The sequence below is a fragment of the Sapajus apella genome, unplaced genomic scaffold (assembly GCF_009761245.1).
Source record: "Sapajus apella isolate SASKATOON/1434 unplaced genomic scaffold, GSC_monkey_1.0 scaffold59, whole genome shotgun sequence".
Classification (NCBI taxonomy): Eukaryota; Metazoa; Chordata; class Mammalia; order Primates; family Cebidae; genus Sapajus; species Sapajus apella.
In genome coordinates this window covers 5,430,247-5,451,210 of record NW_022436999.1, presented here as the reverse complement: position 1 = coordinate 5,451,210, position 20,964 = coordinate 5,430,247, and the positions used below count along the sequence as shown (strand labels likewise).

The window sequence follows — 20,964 nt, the reverse complement described above, 5'->3', positions numbered from 1 at the left end:
CTCCATCCAGCCTTGTTCCCTTGCTGGTAAGGAGTTGTGATCCCTTGTAGGAGGAGAGGTGTTCTGGTTTTGGGTGCTTTCATCCTTTTTGCGCTGGTTTCTTCCCATCTTTGTGGATTTATCCACCTGTCATCTTTGAAGTTGTTGACTTTCAGATTGGGTCTCTGAGTGGCCGTCCAGTTTGTTGATGATGAAGTTATTTCCTTCTGTTTCTTAGTTTTCCTTCTAACAGTCTGGCCCCTATGCTTTAGGACTGCTGAGGTCCACTCCAGGCCCTGCTTGCCTGGGGATCACCTGTAGTGGCCGCAGAACAGTAAGGGTTCCTGCCAGTTTCTTCTTCTGCTATCTTTGTCCCAGAAGGATAAAGATAAAGACTGCCAAATGTCAGTCTGAGCTCTCCTTTATGAGGTGACTCTTTGGATATATGGGGGTCAGGGAGCTGCTTGAGGGGACCATCTGTCCTTTATAGGAGCTCAAGTGCTGAGCTGTGATCTCTGTTGTTCATTTAGAACTGCCGGGCAGGTACGTTTAAGTCTGCTGCAGCAGAACTCATAAACTCCCCTTTTTTTTTCCCCAGGTGCTCTGTCCCAGGTAGTTAGGTCTTTATGAGTTTCCGTTGTGCTGCTGCCTTTTTATCAGGGCTGCCCTGCCCAGCGAGGAGGCAGCCTAGTCACTGTCTGCCTGCAGAGGCTTTGCTGAGCTGCTGTGGGCTCCACCCAGCTCGAGTTACACATTCTTACAGAAAGTCCATTTAAAAGTGATCATTTGTAAATGTCACTTAAATTTGTAAATGTCACTTAAAATGTAAATAATTTCAAAAATCTTTTTTTTTTTTTTTTTTTTTGAGACGGAGTTTCGCTCTTTTTACCCAGGCTGGAGTGCAATGGCGCGATCTCGGCTCACCGCAACCTCCGCCTCCTGGGTTCAGGCAATTCTCCTGCCTCAGCCTCCTGAGTAGCTGGGATTACAGGCACACACCACCATGCCCAGCTAATTTTTTGTAGTTTTATTAGAGACGGGGTTTCACCGTGTTGACCAGGATGGTCTCGATCTCTTGACCTCGTGATCCACCCGCCTCGGCCTCCCAAAGTGCTGGGATTACAGGCTTGAGCCACCGTGCCCAGCTCAAAAATCTTTTTAAAAAATCAACATAAATGCATGATCATCACCTCCAGCTTAGCCCTCATTCTTGGTGTCTTCCTTCCTGCATTTCCCACGATAGCCATCTCATGATCCTCAAGCTCACGCTTTTCCAACGCAGGTATGGACTCTCTCCAACTTTCTCCCTGTCATCCTCCAAATCAGTTGTATTGACAAAGAACCTTTAACACCCTCCTCAGAGGATGAGGGTCTAGTTCCTGTATTACGTTGATGCAAAAGTAATTGCAGTTTTTGCCATCGAAATGGATGTCATAGATAAGAGTGCCCATGGTAAGGGCTCGAAATTAACAGTGGCTTGAAAGAAAAATTGTTTATTTGGCTCTCAAGTAAGCAGTTTGAAAAGTAGTCCAGAGCCGGTTTAGCAGCTCTGTTCCTCTAAGCTCAGACCTAGATTCTTATCTGGTGCCACAGGCAAGGCCTCTGCCTAATGACGCCAGATGGTTGTGGCCTCAGCAGCAGGACGGAAAAATGAACAAAGGAAGGGGCAAAGGCAGTTCCCTTCCCTTCCCAAGAAGTTGTTGCCAGACACTTCTTATCCTATTGGCCAGAAGTGGTTCAAGTAGCCACATCCAGTTACAAGCAAGGTTAGTAAATGTAGTCTATTCCAAGAGGTTATGCTCCCAGCTAAAAACTTGTTCTCCCTGGGAAAAGGGAAGAATGGATTTTGGACAACTAACATTCAGCAGTGCCCACTCACTATGCTCTAGACCCCATCCCCTCTGATGGTTCCTGTTCCAGCATTATCCCTCCTCTCCCCTCCTGTTGTGGCTTTTCTCTCCTGTCCCTGTAATTAATTGTGCAACCCTTGACCATCCCCCTTGACCTCAGGTGGCCTTCTAGCTATTGTCTAGTTATTTTTTCTTCAGAGCCAATTTCCTGGCTTCCTCGTTGCCCTTTCACATTTCAGCTTGTTATAATGTGGCTTCATGGGCCATCATTCCAATAAACCTAGTATTGCTGCAGTATCTGACCTACTTTCTAATACAATGAACAGTATAACATTCACCTTATTTACACTACTAACCCTGCTTTTTTGCATTGAAACCAACACTACTCTCTCTTGGCTTTAACTCTTCAAATTCCTTTACTAGATCCTTTCTTTTCTTTCTTTTCTTCTTCTTCTTTTTTTTTTTTTTTTTTTTTTGAGACAGGGTCTCACTCTGTCACCCACACTGGAGTACAGTGGTACGATCTCAACTCACCACAGCCTTGACCTCCCAGGCCCAAGCGACCCTCCCATTTTAGCCTCCCAAGTAGCTGGAACTACAAGCACATGCCACCACACCCAGCTAACTTATTTATTTTTTAGAGACAGGGTCTCACTATGTTGATCAGGCTGGTGTTGAACTCCTGGCCTCATGTGATCCTCCTGCCTCCGCCTTCCAAAGCATTGGAATTATAGGTGTGAGCCACTGCATCTGGCCTATATCCTCTATTTCTACCTACTCCTTACATGTCAGTATTCTCAGGATTCTGTCCTTGATCCTCCTGCTTTATCCTGTCTTGATTGGCATTCTACTTCCACAGCTTCACTGTCACCTGTATGCTGATGGCACCTAAAGTTCTTTTTTTTTTTTTTTTTTTTAATTTTTTGAGACAGGATCTTGCTCTGTCACCCAGGCTGGAGTGCAGTAACGTAATCTTGGCTCACTGCAGCCTCTACCTCCTGGGCTCAAGTAATTCTCCCACCTCAGTCTCCCAAGTAGCTGAGACCACAGGCTTGTGTCACCATGCCTAGTTAATTTTGCTTATTTTTTTTTTTCTTTTTGTTTTAGAGATGAGGTCTCACTATGTTGCCCAAGTTGGTCTCTAACTCCTGGACTTAAGCAATCTTTCCGCCTCAGCCTCCCAAAATGTTGAAATTACACATGTGAGCCACTTTGTTTAGCAAAACTTTATCTTTAATGCTTATTTTTCCTCCTAACTCCAAACCTGCATATAGATATCTTCCATGTATATTATCTTTTTAACTTTTTGCTACAGAAGTGTTCAAACATAATGAAAGTAGAGACGGTATCATAACTGACTTTATATATCCATCAGCCAGCATCATCACCAATATCAGGCAATGTTTTTTAACCACCTCCAGACCATTTTGAAGTAAATCAGACATCTTGTTTCATGGACCTGACAGCACCTTTTATCACACACAGTGTATCCTTTATCATGACCACCCAGAGGGGAAACGAACTTCTCATATCTTAACAGAGGAGGTGGTTTTGCAAATTGGAGCAAGGCGCCCCCGATCTGTAGTCAGGGCAGTTAGGCCCTTTCCCCTGTGTGGGAACTGAGAGGTTGAGGCACTACCTCACTAAATGTTTGCATCTCTGGGAGATGGCTCCCTGGGTCCTTCAGGAAGCATTCCTGGGTTGTCAGACTGGTGAGAGGCTTATTTAGTCATTACAGAGAATCACATACATTTGAAAAGGACAGAGAAATGATGAAATGAAAGGAAGGAAGGGAGGTCTCTGTATTTTCAACAGGGAGAATTAAGCCTCTTAATTTTTAATTTGTATTGTTCACATTGCCTGATTAACTTATACTTTAAAAATTTCTTTTGTGGTTTTTAAGTTTGAGTTGAATTCAAATAAGGTCCATATTGCTTTATATTATAAGACCTTTATAGGTCTCTCTCTCTCTTTTTTTATTCTTTGCAGTTTATTTGTACAGGAATCTAAGTCATATGTTTGCAGAATTTCTCTGTTTGGATCCCTGTGGTATCCTATGACATGTTCTTTTTTTTTTTTTTTTTTTGAGACGGAGTTTTCGCTCTTTTTACCCAGGCTGGAGTGCAATGGCGCGATCTCGGCTCACCGCAACCTCCGCCTCCTGGGTTCAAGCAATTCTCCTGCCTCAGCCTCCTGAGTAGCTGGGACTACAGGCACGCGCCACCATGCCCAGCTAATTTTTTGTAGTTTTAGTAGAGACGGGGTTCACCATGTTGACCAGGATGGTCTCGATCTCTTGACCTCGTGATCCACCCGCCTCGGCCTCCCAAAGTGCTGGGATTACAGGCTTGAGCCACCGCGCCCGGCCCTATGACATGTTCTATGGAGATATATACTTCATCAGAGTTGACGTTTAACTGATACTGTCAGCCACTGACTATTACCTAGAATCATCCATTAACTTGTCTCCATGTACTTTCAACAGGATAGTCTCTAAAACATCAATGTCAACATATCCCAAACTGAACATATCATCTTCTCCCTCCCTTCCCACGCCTCTCTAACTATTGCTGGAATCTTTCTGTTCCCTCTCATTTCTTTCTTTAGCTTCCTGGGGCACTCTGCTTCTCCAGGTCATTTTTTTTTTTTTTTTTTTTTTTGAGATGGAGTCCTGTTCTGTCACTCAGACTGGAGTGCAGTGGCACGAACTTGGCTCACTGCATCCTCTGCCTCTTGGTTCAAGTGATTCTCCTGCCTCAGTCTCCTGAGTAGCTGGGATTACAGGCGCACACCACCATGCCTGGCTAATTCACCATGTTGGTCAGTCTGGTCTCAAAATCCTGACCCTGTGATCCGCCCACCTTGGTCTTCCAAAGTGCTGGGATTACAGGTGTGAGTCACCACACCCAGCCTCCAGGCCATTTTCTACAGAGCACTAGATCCAAAATGCAGATTTGATGTGTCCTCCTGGCTTAGAAACCCTGGTTGTTCCCACCATATTTAGGGTCTGGGCCTTGCCCCCTCCTCCTGCCACCTCTCTTTGCAGTCCTCTGGATGAACTCTGGGACCAGGGCAAATATGCATTGTTCTATAGGGCTGAAGGTATTCTCTGCCTCTTTGGTAAGCATTTCCTCTTCCTCTCTTATTCCTGGCTAATGTCTTCCAGACTCAGATATTGCTGCTTCTGTGACATTCTCCTGACCCTTCTCTTTCTGGGTCTCTGTTCCTGCCACACCCTTTGCACAGCTGGTTCACAGCCGTTAGCACTCGGCTGGGCTGCCACTTTCCCTGCCTGACATCTCACCAGCCTGTGAGCTCCTTGAAGTCTGCACCATACCTTATTTCTGCATCCCTGTGATTTAGTGGAGTGCTAGGCACACAGTATACTTTTGTTGAAGGAAAAAAGGGAGCAAAGCATCTTTGCTTTCTCCTGTAATTTCATTTACATCACAACCCATGATGAGTCTTCCCAGACCAGTATTTTGGTTTCTCTGAAAATGATCTGCTACTAAAAAGCCACCTGGTCTCCCAGATCTTTTAAAATGTATGACTCAAAGGATAATTATCACATATCAAACTTTAACTCTTGCAAGGTGGCTGGCTACCAGTTAATAAACATATTCAAGCTAAATGCTAGTGGGGGCGGGTGCAATGTCTCACACCTGTAAACCCAGCGCTTTGGGAGGCAAAGGTGGGTGGATCACTTAAGCCTAGGAATTCAAGACCAGCCTGGGTTGGCATGGCAAAACCCTATCTCTACCCCAGCCTCCCCGCAAAAAAATTAACTGGGTGTGGTGTTACGCTTCTATAGTCCCAGCTACTTGGGAGGCTGAGGTGGGAGGATGGCTTGAGCCTGGGAGATGGAGGTTGCAGTGCATTGAGATCACACCACTGCACTCCAGCTTGGGCAACAGAACCAGACCCTGTTTCCAACAACAACAACAAAAAACGCTAGTAGGTAATAACGGTGAGTTATTGCGCCCTTTTTTGAAATATATATATATATATATATTTTTTTTTTTTTGGTTTAATAAAGTTTTATTTTTCCAAATGTACAGTTGGTTGGACCTATTCATGTGTCTTCACCAGCAGCTGGAGCATCTCCACCCTTGGTATTTCTGGTGTAAATTACTTGAGCTCTGTGCTTTGAAACCAGTTTGATAAGTCCTTTGCTAAGGAGCTCCTGAAGGGCTGCCCTGACAAGGGAGCCTCGAATCTTCAGTCTCTCCGAGACCACAGCTGGAGTTATAAGCTTATAGTTGGGAACTTCTTTACAGAGTTTGTCATAGGTAGCTTTGTCAAACAAGACCAAGTTATTGAGCTTGTCCCGAACTTTGCCTTTGGACCACTTCTTCTTTCTTGGCTGACTTTCTGGCGTCTTTCTTCTTCTTGTCGTCCTTGGGCGGCATTGCGAAGCTCGGAGAGCAGCGGCGAACACTACAACCGCGTTAAGATGTCGGACAAAAAGGCTGAAATATATTTTTAAACCAGGACATCAGTAGATAATGACTGCTTTCTTTCAAGTAAGGCTGGCCTCTAGTTACTTTAGACAGATGCTGCATTGTTCCTTTAATTCCAAAATAGCACAATTCAGAGGCAGAACCTAAGAGATTACAGTGGTTGGCTTAAATAATTTAATTTTGGGGCCGGGCGCGGTGGCTCAAGCCTGTAATCCCAGCACTTTGGGATGCCGAGGCGGGTGGATCACGAGGTCAAGAGATAGAGACCATCCTGGCCAACATGGTGAAACCCCGTCTCTACTAAAAATACAAAAAATTAGCTGGGCATGGTGGCGCGTGCCTGTAATCCCAGCTACTCAGGAGGCTGAGGCAGGAGAATTGCCTGAACCCAGGAGGCGGAGGTTGCGGTGAGCCGAGATCGCGCCATTGCACTCCAGCATGGGTAACAAGAGCGAAACTCCGTCTCAAAAAAAAAAAAAAAAAAAAAATTAATTTTTGAATAAATTTACTTATCCCTATTAATGGCCAAGCCTTGTTGGTATTGAGAATAAATATATGTGGTAATGCTCAGCTTTGAAGGGAAGAAAAATGGCTTCTTCCTGGCTCCCTTCTCTACCCCAAGAGAAGAGAACCACACCACAGAAAAAGAAGTAGAAAACACCTTTCTGTGTGACCCAAGAGTTGAGTCACAGCAGGTTGTGGCATTGTGGTTAGGGATTTCAGAAAAGTGGTATTCTAAGATTTAATTGGCCTTGCCTTTATTTTTTTTCATAGGGAACTGTGAGAGCAGGACTCTTTAAGAGCCATTCCAGTGAGAAATCAGTGGGCCTGCATTTGTTCGTCACTTTTTTTTTTCCCAGTAGGGATGGGGTCTTGCTATGTTGCCCCAGCTGGTCTTGGACCCTGGGCTCATGCAATCCTTCTGCCTTGGATCCCAAAGGCATGAGTCACCATGCCCAGCCTGTTTGCTACTTCTCATCAGAAACTGTTGTATCAAAATGACATAGCAATATTACAAATTTTGGTAAGTCTGAGGTTACACCATCAGTTTCAAGAAAAAGGATAGGGTGTGGAGAAAAACCACAGAGATGCCTCATGCAGTTGAACTAATCTGTAATCTCCAGCATGTGTCAGGTCTTTCCTTGTTATCTCATTGAAACCACTGTGTGAGGTAGGACAAGTTTAGAAACTGAACCTGACTAGAGATCTGGACTCTCCTAGGAAGTCAGGGGGCAGATGACAGGAGTTCTTTTCTTTGCATCTGGTATAGTGTTTGGCTAACAGGCTGTCTGAGTAGTCAGTGCTTTCGGCCCAGAGTAGTATGGAATGCGGTGCAATCTGTTTGGTTTTAGGTTTCTTGGGCAGACTCACCAGGATGCTAGCCCAGGGTCTAGGGCAGGGAGCTACCCATCGGGACCGGTAACTTGCAAAGCTCTAGTTGTCAGCCTGATGTGTCTTCATTTAAATCCTTTCTGGAACAAGGCTGAGTGTAAACAATTTTTTTTTTTTTTTTTTTTTTTGAGACAGGGTCTCACTTTGTTGCCCAGGCTGGAGTGCAGTAGCGTGATTTCGCCTCACTGCAACCTCTGCCTCCTGGATCCAAGCGATTCTCCCACCTCAGCCACCCAATTAGCTGGGACTACAGGTGCATGCCATCACACCCAGCTAATTTTTGTATTTTTAGTACAGACAGGGTTTCACCGTGTTGACCAGGCTGGTCTCGAACTCCTGACCTTAAGTGATCCACCTGCCTCAGACTCCCAAAGTGCTGGATTAAAGGTGTAGGCCACCGCACCCAGGTGTAAACAATTTTTAAACATCACATGCTCTAAACAACAGTATTTTTTCCCTGGGGACTGTTGCTATTTCTTCTTCTGGCTAGCTACTGGAAGGATTGAAGTTTTGTCAACATGTTAACAACAGCAGATCTTTTCTTGTCAGAGGAGCTCAACAGTCTCGTTCTGAATGGATATGGTTATGCGACTTTATGAAGTCAGAGCAACCCTCCTCTTGCCTCTACCCCTGCCTGTGCTGGAACCAGGTTGCTAGGGTGCCATCAGCTGACAGTCTGAGAAAGCCTGAGGTGGCTCATCATGGTCTACATGTGCTCAGAGGGTTGACATGAGCTTGGTTCAGAGTGGTGTACGTTCCAAAACCTATCTTTAGAAGATGATAGCATCTGTTCTCCTTAGGCAAGAAGGACAGATGTAGCTGGAGAACCAATTAGCAGGAAACATATAACTCATGTGGTAAATCATCTCGGTTATATCTCGAACTAAATTTTCAAGTGTGTATTTTGTGTGTGTGTGTGTGTGTGTATGTAACTCAAGGATCACATTCATTCAAAGGCATCTATTAACATTATGTTTGTACCATTTGCTCTTGAGGTTAATGCTGGTGTATGTTAGATAGATATATTACGCCGAAGTGACTGGTCGCCGATCCTCACAGTCACTTTCCTTGAGTCCCCAGTGCTACTATCTCTGCCCCTGTCTTAGTCATGGTCCTGCCCCTGTCTTTCTCGGTCATGGTCCTCACTGTCTCTGAGAAAACCTGCCTGTTGCAGAGACATGAGAGCAGAGTAGGGAGGAAGGAGATGTTACAAGGGCTGGTTGGGGCTGTCTCCTCTGGGACTCTGAAGAAGTATATTGGGACAGGTATCTCAAGACACATGGTTCTTTGGCTGGGCACACGGTGGCTCACACCTGTAATCCAGCACTTTGGGAGGCCGAGGTAGGTGGATTGCCTGAGGCCAGGGGTTTGAGACCAGCCTGGACAACATGGCAAAACCTCATCTCTACAAAAAAAAAAAAAATACAAATTAGCCAGGTGTGGTGGCACATGCCTGTAGTCCCAGCTACTCTGGAGGGTGATACGTGAGGATCGCTTGAGCCTGAGAGGTTGAGGCTGCAGTGAGCCATGTCTGTGCCACTGCACTCCAGCCTGGGTGACAGAGTAAGACTATCTCAAAAAAAAGAGACATGGTTCTTGAGGTTGTATAGCCTTTGGGAGTTAAATGCACCAAATAAAATTCAGATCTCTGCATTTTATTGGTAGTAACCAAATGAGTTTACATAAATAACAGTCTCTTCAAAGGTTATTACCCAAATTACATTTTATGGATAAGAGAAATTCTACTTACTTCAAATGGCCTGAATTAACCCCAGCATCCCCTATCCTCCCCCACCCTCCAGTTTAGACTTCTAGTAACATTGTAACTTTATTTTTAAAAAGTCTTTTTTATTAGTCAAAATCATAATCATCTTGATTAAAAGGATGGGACACTCCACCCTCAGCAGAAAATGATACAGTTTATAGAAAACCTCCCTACCCCAGCCGGGTGCGGTGGCTCAAGCCTGTAATCCCAGCACTTTGGGAGGCCGAGGCGGGTGGATCACGAGGTCAAGAGATCGAGACCATCCTGGTCAACATGGTGAAACCCCGTCTCTATTAAAAATACAAAAAATTAGCTGAGCGTGGTGGCGCATGCCTGTAATCCCAGCTACTCAGGAGGCTGAGGCAGGAGAATTGCCTGAACCCAGGAGGCGGAGGTTGCGGTGAGCCGAGATCGCGCCATTGCACTCCAGCCTGGGCAACAAGAGTGAAACTCTGTCTCAAAAAAAAAAAAAAAAAAAAAAAAGAAAACCTCCTTACCCCTCCCATACCCTAATTAAAAACTACTAAAAAAGTAGGTGGCGGGGAGGTGGGGGGGGATGGAGGCAGCAAATCACCTTGGCATGTGTATACCTATGTAACAATCCTGCAAGATCTGCACATGTACCCCAGAAGGGGGTAAAGAAATTTAAAGTAAAATTAAAGAAAAGAACTTTCTTTAAGAAGGGGGTAAAGAAAATTAAAGAAAACAACTACAAAAAAAATCTGCCCTCCTTCCCTACGATGTCATGGTAGTCTGACTCCTCCAGCAGAGCAGCACTACAGTTCTGGAGGGCCAGCTCACCACAGCACCCTCCACTTCACCCTGGGGAGAGGAGGGATGTGCAACTTTATTTTTAACAAGCTAGTATTTCAGGTACAACTTTGTTCTAAGAATTAGCAGTTGCATCCCTTTAAATTTCCAGGAATTCAGCCAGGTGAGGTGGCTCATGCCTATGGTCCTAGGACTTTGGGAGGCCCAGGCGGGTAGATCACCTGAGGTTAGAAGTTCCAGACCAGACTGGTCAATATGGCGAAACCATCTCTAGTAAAAATACAAAAATTAGCTGCGTATGGTGGCAGGCACCTATAATCCCTGCTACTCGGGAGGCTGAGGCAGGAGAATCGCTTGAACCTGGTGGGTGGAGGTTGCAGTGAACCGAGATTGCATCACTTCATTCCAGCATGGGTGAAAGAGCAAAACTCCATCTCAAAAAAAATAGAATGCAAAATTAAACTAAAATCCAGGAATTCCTTTTGTGTGAGGCTAAATCTGCCACATACATTATTTGAGTCTATAACTTTAAAAGCCATTAGTACCCAGTCAGCACAAGTGAGGTTGCAGAGTCTTTGTTTTTCTCCTGATTTCACTGACTTGTTCCTGACAAGTCACAAACATTTCTATCCTATTTAGAAACAATTTGGAAAAACTGCACAGTAAGACGCCCCTGGCTTTTCTCCATGTCTGCAATTCTGCCAATGGGCTGCCTGTGGCTCAGCAGATCCTCCTGTATGTCAGCCCATTTTGAAAACCATCTCTCTTGACTTGCTGGGAGCCCTAGTAGCAACTGGGGTCACAGTAGTAGGGAGAATGGGATAGCCTTATGCTATCCAAAAAAAAAAAAAAAAAAAACTTGCTTATTCATCATGTAATCGTATATGAGTCTCTAACCAAAGGGTGATTCAGTTGCTGTTAAACGGTTGGAGCTATTTACCATTGGTGAAATTCTTCCTCTGCAATGTGTGGATAGTGATACCAGCAGAGGATGTGAGAATGAACACATATTGCAGAGTGCATAGCACAGTGTGGTGTGTAGAGGCAGACAATTACTATCCATTTCCTGTCTGAGGCTTCTTTCAGGAATTTACTCACTAGCCCTGAAATAGAGATATTTCACTAGCCACAGATATTGCTTAGGTCCGGTAGGGCTGTTTTGATTTCTTCCTTGCTGCTTGGTTGCATCATTCTGTTGATGTACTTGTGTTCTTGTTCCACTCCAGTAGGGCCTGGATAGGTTTATCAAGGCCAAAGGTAACATCTCGGCCTGAAAGATCAGAGTAGTACTCAGTGTATTTTATTACCAGTACTTGGGAGAGAAGCAACGAGGCTGTGCCAGTGTATAAACAGCAGGTGAAAAATGAGAGACTTTCACAATGGTTCCAAGTCTGTTTGACATGAGCACCTCCTTGAAGTTTCAGGCTCCTGTTGTCCTACAATGTCCTCTTAGAAGACAGAGCAGCAATGAAATACTAGGTGTCACCTGACCTGGACTTACAGATGAGTTGATCTGATGCAGTTAGAGAAAGAAAAAGTTCCCTCAGGCATAACAGCCAGACACATATTCCTTACACATTACAATGCTTGCATTTTTTGCCATTACCCTAAGATTCTTGAAAAACTAGTGAGACCATTTCTTAAAACCGATGAACCAGAAGAATTTGCCACAGTACTCTGATAAGGAAATTTGCCACAGCTTTATGGCTGGGCACAGTGGCTCACCCCTGTAATCCTAGCACTTTGAGAGGCTGAGGCAGGAGGATCCCTTGAGGTCAGGAGTTTCAGACCATCCTGACCAACATGGCGAAACCCCATCTCTACTAAAAATACAAAAATTAGCTGGACATGGTGGTGCATGCCTGTAATCCCAGCTACTTGGGAGGCTGAGGCAGGAGAACCACTTGAACCTGGGAGGCAGAGGTTGCAGTGAGCCAAGATCGTGCCACTGCACTCCAGCTGGGTGACAGAGCAAGACTCCATCTCAAAAAAAAAAAAAAAAAAAAAAGGAATAGTTTTAATATTACTCAGTTCATTTTGCTCTTACAAAAAGTTAACCTCCCATCATCCTCCTCACTCCTCTTAAAAATAATTGTAGCAGATGGGTTACAATTCATGTTCTCTACAACATACTAGAACCAGGGTTCAGATAATCCTAGAACTAGAGTTCTGCTCTTCCAGTCCTTTGGTTACCTCAATACTATTGGCACAGTGGGCATTAGAAGAGAAAGCTCTTACGAGGTGACATCAGGAGGGCATCATATATTTGTTGATTCAGTTCTGTAATTAACTAGAATAGTTTAATATAAATTTGTAATCCTAGAGCAACATAAACTTTCATATTTTGTTCTTAAAGATTATAGCAGTAGAATAAAAAAGTGCTCATTGAGGCATAGATTGCTAGCTGTCCACCAAAATCCATTCTCATCCTCTTCTGGACATAAGCTAGACCTGCGTTTGCTGGCCAATGCCAAAAGTAGGCAGGAGTAATGTGCCACTTTCAGGCCAGGATTTTGGAAAGAGCAGATGGGCTTTCTCAATTCTTTCTCTCCTGTTGCTTGAACCTGGGGAGACCTAGACTTAGCCACACAGATTGCAAAGCCCTAGGTATGGGAGCCCCAAGTCAGGTCTCTGAATTACTGTATGGAGGAAAGCCTCCTGCTGACCTGGAATACCCACCCTGGATGTTAAATGAAGAAATAAACTATGTTTGAGCCATTATTTTGGGGGAGTTGCTATAGCAGTTAACTTACTCTAGTAACCTTACTTAAAATAGTGTTATGTATTATGCTTGTAACTAGGCCAGGCATGGTGGCTCACACCTGTAATCTTAGTACTTTGGAAAGCCATCCTGGAGGAAGTACTTGGGTCCAGGAGTTAGAGACCAGCCTGGGCAACACAGTGAGACCCTGTCTCTACAAATAATAGAGCGCGCACACAAGAGAAAGCACGCATGCAAATATTCCAAAATCTGAATCTGAAAAAAATAAATCTAAAACTTCTGGTCTCAAGCCTTTGGATAATGAGCACTCAACCTGTACACATTTTGGAGCCAGATGGCCTAGATTTGGATCCTGATTCTGGCACTTACCAGCTGTGTGAACTTGGGCGGTTGCTTCTCTTTGCTTCAGTTTCCTCATCCACAGAATAGGCACATTTTCGTTGCCTCACAGAATTGTTCTGAGTCTTAAATAAGAATTTATGTTAAGCAGTTAGAACAATGCCTGGGATCTTGTAAGTCATCAATAAATGTTAGATATTTCTTTTAGGATGTTTCAGACTGGCTTTTTATTTATAAAAGTTTATAACATGAATTTCTTAGCCAGGCATGATGGCTCATCCCCATAATCCCAGCACTTTGGGAGGCTGAAGCAGGAGGATCAGTTGAGGCCAGAAGTTCAAGACCAACTGGGGCAAGATAGCAAGACCCCATTTCTTAAAAAGTTAAAAAAAGAGAATCTCTTTGTATATTTTTGCTAAATTAATAGTACTTTAAAAAATTCTTACTTTCTTTAAAATTGCTGGTTCTTTTTGATATTTCTACTTGATCACTCTGGGTATCTGAGGTCTAATTGTTACCATTTTTTTTTTTTATCGTTAGTTTAAGTCAATCAACATCTCTTGGTTTCAGTTTCCAACATCTGCAAAACAGTGTTTATAATAGGCTCAAGATAACTTTCCCACAATCATTTGACACTTAAAATTTTACTGTGACAAAATGATTATGATGTGTACTTTGTCACATATTATCATTGTGGCCCAGGTGAGTAAGAGTTGGAGATAGCACAGAAAATTCATCTTGTCATCCTTCATTTGTTTCCAGGCTGCCACCTAAAAGACTTTGGAGATCTGAGTTTTACTCCAGTCCCCAAAGATGATCTCTACAACAACCTAATAGTGAATCCACGCTCAGTGGGTCTTGCCAACCAGGAACTGGCTGAGGTGGTTAGTAGAGCTGTGTCAGATGGCTATAGCTGTGTCACACTGGGAGGAGACCACAGGTAAGCTGGGAGCCAGGGATGGTGAGGGGCTGGATTACATGGTGCTTTGGGCTCATCACTTAGCTTCTTTATCTGTTTCCTCATCTGGAGAAAAACACACTACAGAAATTTTTAAGGTAGATATTAAAATGAATGGCATTTAAATGTGTAAGATGCTGAGCTGCTAAAGCAGCACCGTGTAGTTTTCTTTGTATGACACATTGTATAGTAAGAACATATACATTCAGAGACAGCAAGTTCAGAGGTACACTAAGCAAGGTTTCTAGACACTGTATTACATGTTTGTCTCCTGGAAAGCTTACTTGAGAAAGCTTACTATCTTATGACTTTGGAGAATTAGAAAGATCCATCAATAGGCTGAATTTGGGAGTTTTTGTTAGTATTTCTGCTAATAGACCTGTTAGAAATCCCCTTTGGCATGTAATACATTTTCTTTCTTTTTTTGAGACAAGGTCTGGCTCTGTCATCCAGGCTGGAGTGCAGTGGTGTGATCTCGGCTCACTGCAACCTCCGCTTCCTGGACTCAAGCCATCTTCCTACCTCAGCCTTCCAAGTAGCTGGGACTACAGGTGCACACCACCACGCCTGGTTCATTTTTGTTTTTGTGGAGACGGGGTTTTGCCATGTTGCCCAGACTGGTCTCAAACTCCTGAGCTCAAGTGATCCTTCTGCGTAGGCCTCCCAAAGTGTCAGGATTTCAGGCATGAGCCACTGTGCCCAGCCATGCATACATTTTCTACCTCCATAATATGAACCCTAGTGACTCATGCAATCAGTCCTTTGATCCTTTGTCTCCTCCTGAATCAGCATATACTTTATTGAGTACTGTTCTGATATTTTCTCAGCAGTGCTAGAGTTGGTGAAATTGGTGATATATTTAAGGCATAGGTGAAATAAAAAAACATGGAATAAAACAATATGTAATTCTGCAGAATTTCAAAGGAGGAAGGTTATCACTGGACTAAGAAAGACTTCACAAGGGAATGTGATTTGAACTAAGTAATGAAGGTCTTTGGTAGGAAAAAGGCACTTAAGTACTAGGAATATTGAGCACTCTATACATATCCTCAGTTAATCCTGCTAACAATGCTCTGTGGTAGATATGGTTTTATCATTTACTGCTGGAAGCATGGAGGGACAGATATATAAGAACTTATCCATGTCAGACACAGTGGTGCATGCCTGCAGGCCCAGCTACTCAGAAGCCTGAGGTGGGAGGACTGCTTGAGCCCCCAGGAGTTTGAGGCCAGTCTGAGCAAACAGTGAGATCAGGTCTCCTAAAAAAAAAAAAAAAAGAAAGAAAGAAAGAAAGAAAAGATAACATATCCAAGGTCTAGAACCAGGAAGTAGAGCTGGGATTCAAATCCAGTGTGACTCTTAGGGTGATTATTTTCCCCGAGGTGCTTGCTTGAGAGAGCTTTTCACATCACTGAACAGAAATGAAATCTTTGTTACATCTGGAGAAGCAGATAGATTGTTTCTTGGGAGTTGTTTAAAAAAAAAAAAAAAAAAAAAAAACTCAGGGGGAAAAAAATGGTCACACCCAGGTTCCCTACTGAGATGACTAGGCCATTCAATTAAATTAACCAGAGGGCAAGTCTTCTGCCTCCTTTCTCAGTGTGGTCTCTGGAAATTTATTTAGTCTGTCATCTGGTCAAGTCTCACTGTTTGGGGACCACTGATCAACATGATTAGCACAGACCTTGTTTTCTTTTCCTGTGGCTATCCATATTGCAGCCATGTTACTGCTTACCCGTTTCCTGCTGAATGTTAAAATGTAGGCAATCTGAAATTCTAGAGAGGAAGGGATAAGTGCGTTAACTTGAATAGGTGTTGAACATTTTGAAGAAGAGGCATTTTTAGGTCACTGCTCCTTTTATAGTTTAACATACACCTTACCTTGTCAAGCCAACTCTGATTTACACAGGTCAAATATTATTATCCCTATCTTATAGAAAAGGAAACTGAAGTCTAAGGAAATTAGATGCTTTGTCTTCAGTCACACAGCTCTTCCTGGACTAAAAATCTGGTATTCCGATTTAATCCACTGCCTTTGCACTAGACCATGCTATTCCTCAAAAGACCCAATCACTGTGGGACACGGAGCCTAGAACAGCTGTCTTCATGCTATATTAACCAAGAAGGATGGTTGCAGTTCTAAAATGCTTAAGCTGCATTTCCCATCTATGTCTAATTCCTTGGTTACTGGGAAGCTTTCCAGCATTTCATCAGCTGTATTCTTAGAACTGAGACAGGACAGTTGGCTAATGTAAGCAGAGCCCGAGGACAAGGAAAGGTAAAAACAGAAAAACACTTAAGAATATTTGAGGGGGGGTATGGTGGCTCACTTGAGGTCAGGAGTTTAAGACCAGCCTGGCCAACATGGTGAAACCACATCTCTACTAAAAATACAAAAAATTAGCTAGGCATGGTGGCATGTGCCTGTAATCTCAGTTACTTAGGAGGCTGAAGCAGGAAAATAGCTCGAACTCAGGAGATGGAGGTTGCAATGAGCTGAGATCGTGCCACTGCACTCCAGCCTGAGCAACACAGCAAGACACTCAAAAAAAAAAAAAAAAAAAAAAAAAAATTGAATGCCCTGCTAATAGGTAACATGCATTAAATGTTTTTACTCAGTGGTCTAAATGAGGTCTTTAATTGGTTTACCCTGTTAATGTCTCTAAGAGCTTTTCTTTCAGTATTTGGTGAGTTGTTACCTACAGATCATATCCTTTACCTAGATTTTTTTTATTTTTTTATTTTTTTTTATTTTTGGAGACAGGGTGTCACTATGTTGCCCAGGCTGGTCTTGAACTCCTGGGCTCATGTGATCCTCTCACCTCAGCCTTCTGAGTAGCTAGGATTACAAGCATACACCATCTTGCCTGGCTTAACTTGATTTCATTCATTGAACAAATATTTGAGGTTCTTTTTTGAGCCAGTGCTAATGAATAAAATTATATGGATTTGGGGTCAGCAGTGACATCTGTCACACTTCAGGGATAGCCAGTCACCAGCTTAGAATCTCTAGGGCTTTATATTTCTCCCTGTCTAAATCACTCAAGGTTAACCTTTGGGAACTACAACTACAGATCTTGCCTCACCCAAGCCCAGCCTATATCAAGGCCCTGACTTTGCCCTACGGAGAGTTTAAGTTGCTTTGGCTGAGGACATTTGTTATTGGTCATGTTTGCCAAGCAGAGGGCCTTCAAGTTCTTATTTGTTCTTTGCAGCCTGGCAATCGGTACCATTAGTGGCCATGCCCGACACTGCCCAGACCTCTGCGTTATCTGGGTTGATGCCCATGCTGACATCAACACACCCCTTACCACTTCATCAGGAAATCTCCATGGACAGCCAGTTTCATTTCTCCTCAGAGAACTACAGGACAAGGTCAGTGGGCCAAAATGAAAAGAAAGGTGAATGGCTTGCAGGGTTATGCTGGGGTCGAAGGTCTAGTTTGGTAAGATTTTGGTGAAGAGTGGGTTGAGTATGGATTACCACTCCTTCATTTGTTCATCACTATTATGGGCCAGGTAGTCTGCCAGATGCTAGGGGTATAAAGACTAGGACATGGTCCCTGTTCTTTGGGGAAGGCGGGCTCATAACCTTTTAAGAAAGTAAATCAGGGGGCAGGTAGTAACTATCGTGACTGATATACTCACAGCCTAAGGACTTCTTGGTTAGAGGCTCCCAGGCCATACTCTCAGACACACTGATCTAGAAGACAAATAAAACCATGATGACCTCTGGGTAATATTTTCCTGAGTGGTTCAGGAGATATAAGAGTCCATGTTAGGCACAGACTAGAATCTGTATATCCCTCCCCTCAGTGAGGGACCAAGTCAAACCAGGACAGTACAAAGATTATTCATTGGTCAGAAGTCCTGTGTCGGCTGTTGGCAACTTGAGACAGCAACCAAGTTATGCTTCAAGAACCAATCTGTAAACAAGTCAGCAGTGTGCAAAGGGGCAGAAAAGGGCTAATCAGCAGTATTCCTGCTACTAGGTAAGTTAATAAGAAACCAAGACAACCTTAGAGATTTTATTCTTCATGAGAAAGCAATTCTGTGTTTCTCAGCTGCCCTTCTGAAACATTTCCATCTTGTATCACTTCTTCCCAGATGAAATGTCTTGTGTTGCTCTAAACTTACTCTGGATGACAGAAGCAAGCAGACTGCATACCCAGGGAGGCAGATGGTGATGATCTTGGTGAGACCAAGAATTCTTGATTAATCCTGTCCATTCCTCCCTTTCATAGGTACCACAACTCCCAGGATTTTCTTGGATCAAACCTTGTATCTCTTCCCCAAATATTGTGTATATTGGTCTAAGAGACGTGGATCCTCCTGAACAGTAAGTTGACATATTTGGCTTAAATTTAGGGCCTGTCCTAGCCAATTACGTTCCATTTGAAAGGCTGATGCTTGACTTGGCCTATTTGTAGGTCACTACAACAAACCCACTCCCTCCCCCAAATACACATTTGTTAAAAATGCTCTTTAAACTAAGGACTCCTTCCTTTATATCTCATCACAGTTTTATTTTAAAGAACTATGATATCCAGTATTTTTCCATGAGAGATATTGATCGACTTGGTATCCAGAAGGTCATGGAACAAACATTTGATCTGCTGATTGGCAAGTAAGTAACTATAACTGATGTCAGGGCAAACCCCGGTAACACACTTTACCTTGTTTCTTGAGGATAGCAGCTTTACTTTAAAAATAAAAAGCAAAAATGTACACATAATTTTAAATAGTTCAGAAAGGCAAAATTATGAAACACAGGTTATATTCTTCCTCTAGAGTTTTTGGGAGATTTCCTCTAAATCATTGCCTAGATCCTCTGTCTGATGAGTTTTTCTTTATCTCCATCTTTAATGCTTATCTTCTCAGATGAGAAGCATTATGTCTTTGTTTCAACTGTGTCATTCTTCCCAGCCTCACGACTGTTTCATCTGAGTTTTATGTTAAGCAAATCTTGGCAGTATAGAAAGATGGCAGATGAATACTAATCAAAGGGTAGTTTTAAGAGTATATTCCCCAACACCAAGTCTTTACTTCTGGGTGATTAATGTCAGCATTGTTATCTGGTAGGATGTCATTTTGTAAGCTGTTAAGAAACTTGGTTGTTAGCTTCAGCCATTGGACACTGTGGGCTATAATGAAGTTGGAAATGGAAGATGTTAATACTGCAGACCTAAAATTAAGAGTTCACTTCAGCTGCTGTTACATTCAGAGAATAACAGCAACTGTAACCTACATCAAGGCAATTTAAGTTAGACTGTATCAGAGCCCAATCTCATCTAGAAGTGAAGAAATCCCTCTATTGACAGTTACTAATATAAGAGGTTCTAATACCCAGGGTAAGCCAGAAATTTACATTGGGGTTAGTCTGCCTGAGGCATGCAGAACAAATGGCAGTATCATGCAGTGGTATATAGGAAGTTAATATGCCAATCTCAGTAACTTCCAAGAATAGGAAGTCTGGAAATTTACTAACAGCTTTATTAACAAAGTACCAGGACTAACAGCAATAAAATCAAGGCAGCAGCAATCATAAGAAGGATGAGTATCCAAGCACAACCAGATAAGTATTATTTTATCTTCTTCCTTTCTAGGAGACAAAGACCAATCCATCTGAGTTTTGATATTGATGCATTTGACCCTACACTGGCTCCAGCCACGGGAACTCCTGTCGTAGGAGGACTAACCTATCGAGAAGGCATGTATATTGCTGAGGAAATACACAATACAGGTATGTAGCAACCAGGTCTGCAGCCCGTTAATTATGTAAGTAAATATGCTGGAGTCTCTTGCCTGCAAAGATCTTTTCTGCTATTCTACATCATTGCAGAGTTTGTTTTTGTTTAAACTTTTGTAGCTAAAAATTATATGGCCAGGCTAAGAAAAGGATATAGTCCTTTAGAGTCATGTTTGGCCATGGCTCTTACCAAATTACGGTAAGGTAATAGTGAGTTAAAAATTGTATATTTAAACAATTAAATACAAGAATAAATTGTCAAACTGATGCAGTTCTTTGTGTCTGAGTTATCTAAAGGCAGATTAAGATAATAAGGCGAAGGCAAGGCTACAATTTGCACTTTAACATTAAGAGGTTGGTTCACTGTGAATTGTGAATTAGGAGGTAAAGCTGATCGCTTGAAGAAATCTGCAAATTGGACAATATCTTGGGTCCTTTATGTAGGGTAGGTCTTGTACTACAGCTTGATAGATCTCTAATAAGGGGGATACAGTTAGATGAGAATGGCTGATGGAAAGAGTATTAAGATGAATTCTATGTTATCAAGACTGGCTACAAGGGGTTAGCCACTCTTTCCCAAAACTCATACTTGTTTGCAGTTTCCAATTCTGTCAGGAAGCTTCTGATTTTAAAGCTATTTCAAAATTTAAAGAACTACCAAATCATACTGCTTCAGTAACCACCTGATGGAACTAGGGTATAGACAGAGACCCCAGATTGAAAGGTTCAGGGATATAGAGAACCCTTGACTAGTTGGGATAGAAACTGACATTGAGAAATGGTCTTTTTAGCTCTACAGCCTGAGAGAACCTCAGGTAGTACAGAAAGGAAGGCAGTACCAATCTGATTCTCAGTTCCACAATCTTAGATGTTGCCAGTGGTCCTTACGTTACTAGCCAGAGAACCTGGGAGTTTAATTCTCTGTTTTGCTTCCTAAAAACACCACTTAGAGCAGGGGTTAATAACCACTAGCACTTACA

At 42.9% G+C, this 20,964-nt stretch overlaps 1 protein-coding gene, 1 long non-coding RNA gene and 1 pseudogene across 3 annotated transcripts in view; 1 reads left to right on the top strand and 2 right to left on the bottom strand.

The window, feature by feature from the left end:
- ARG2 (arginase 2) overlaps window positions 1-20,964 on the top strand; it is a 40,026-nt gene that overhangs the window by 16,203 nt on the left and 2,859 nt on the right. Inside the window, exons 3-7 of the mRNA XM_032245832.1 lie at window positions 14,041-14,218; window positions 17,452-17,611; window positions 18,480-18,574; window positions 18,758-18,862; window positions 19,842-19,978. Of these exons, the coding sequence (XP_032101723.1) occupies window positions 14,041-14,218; window positions 17,452-17,611; window positions 18,480-18,574; window positions 18,758-18,862; window positions 19,842-19,978 (675 nt within the window). The remainder of the gene's footprint in view (window positions 1-14,040; window positions 14,219-17,451; window positions 17,612-18,479; window positions 18,575-18,757; window positions 18,863-19,841; window positions 19,979-20,964) is intronic.
- Window positions 5,856-6,443, bottom strand: LOC116528545 (annotated as a pseudogene). The gene has a single exon (XR_004259083.1). The product of XR_004259083.1 is annotated as a 40S ribosomal protein S25 pseudogene (transcript).
- LOC116528546 lies at window positions 9,321-10,058 on the bottom strand. Its single transcript, XR_004259084.1, has 2 exons — window positions 9,936-10,058; window positions 9,321-9,612 (listed from the first exon to the last, which is right to left on the bottom strand). It is a non-coding gene; the product is annotated as an uncharacterized LOC116528546 (long non-coding RNA).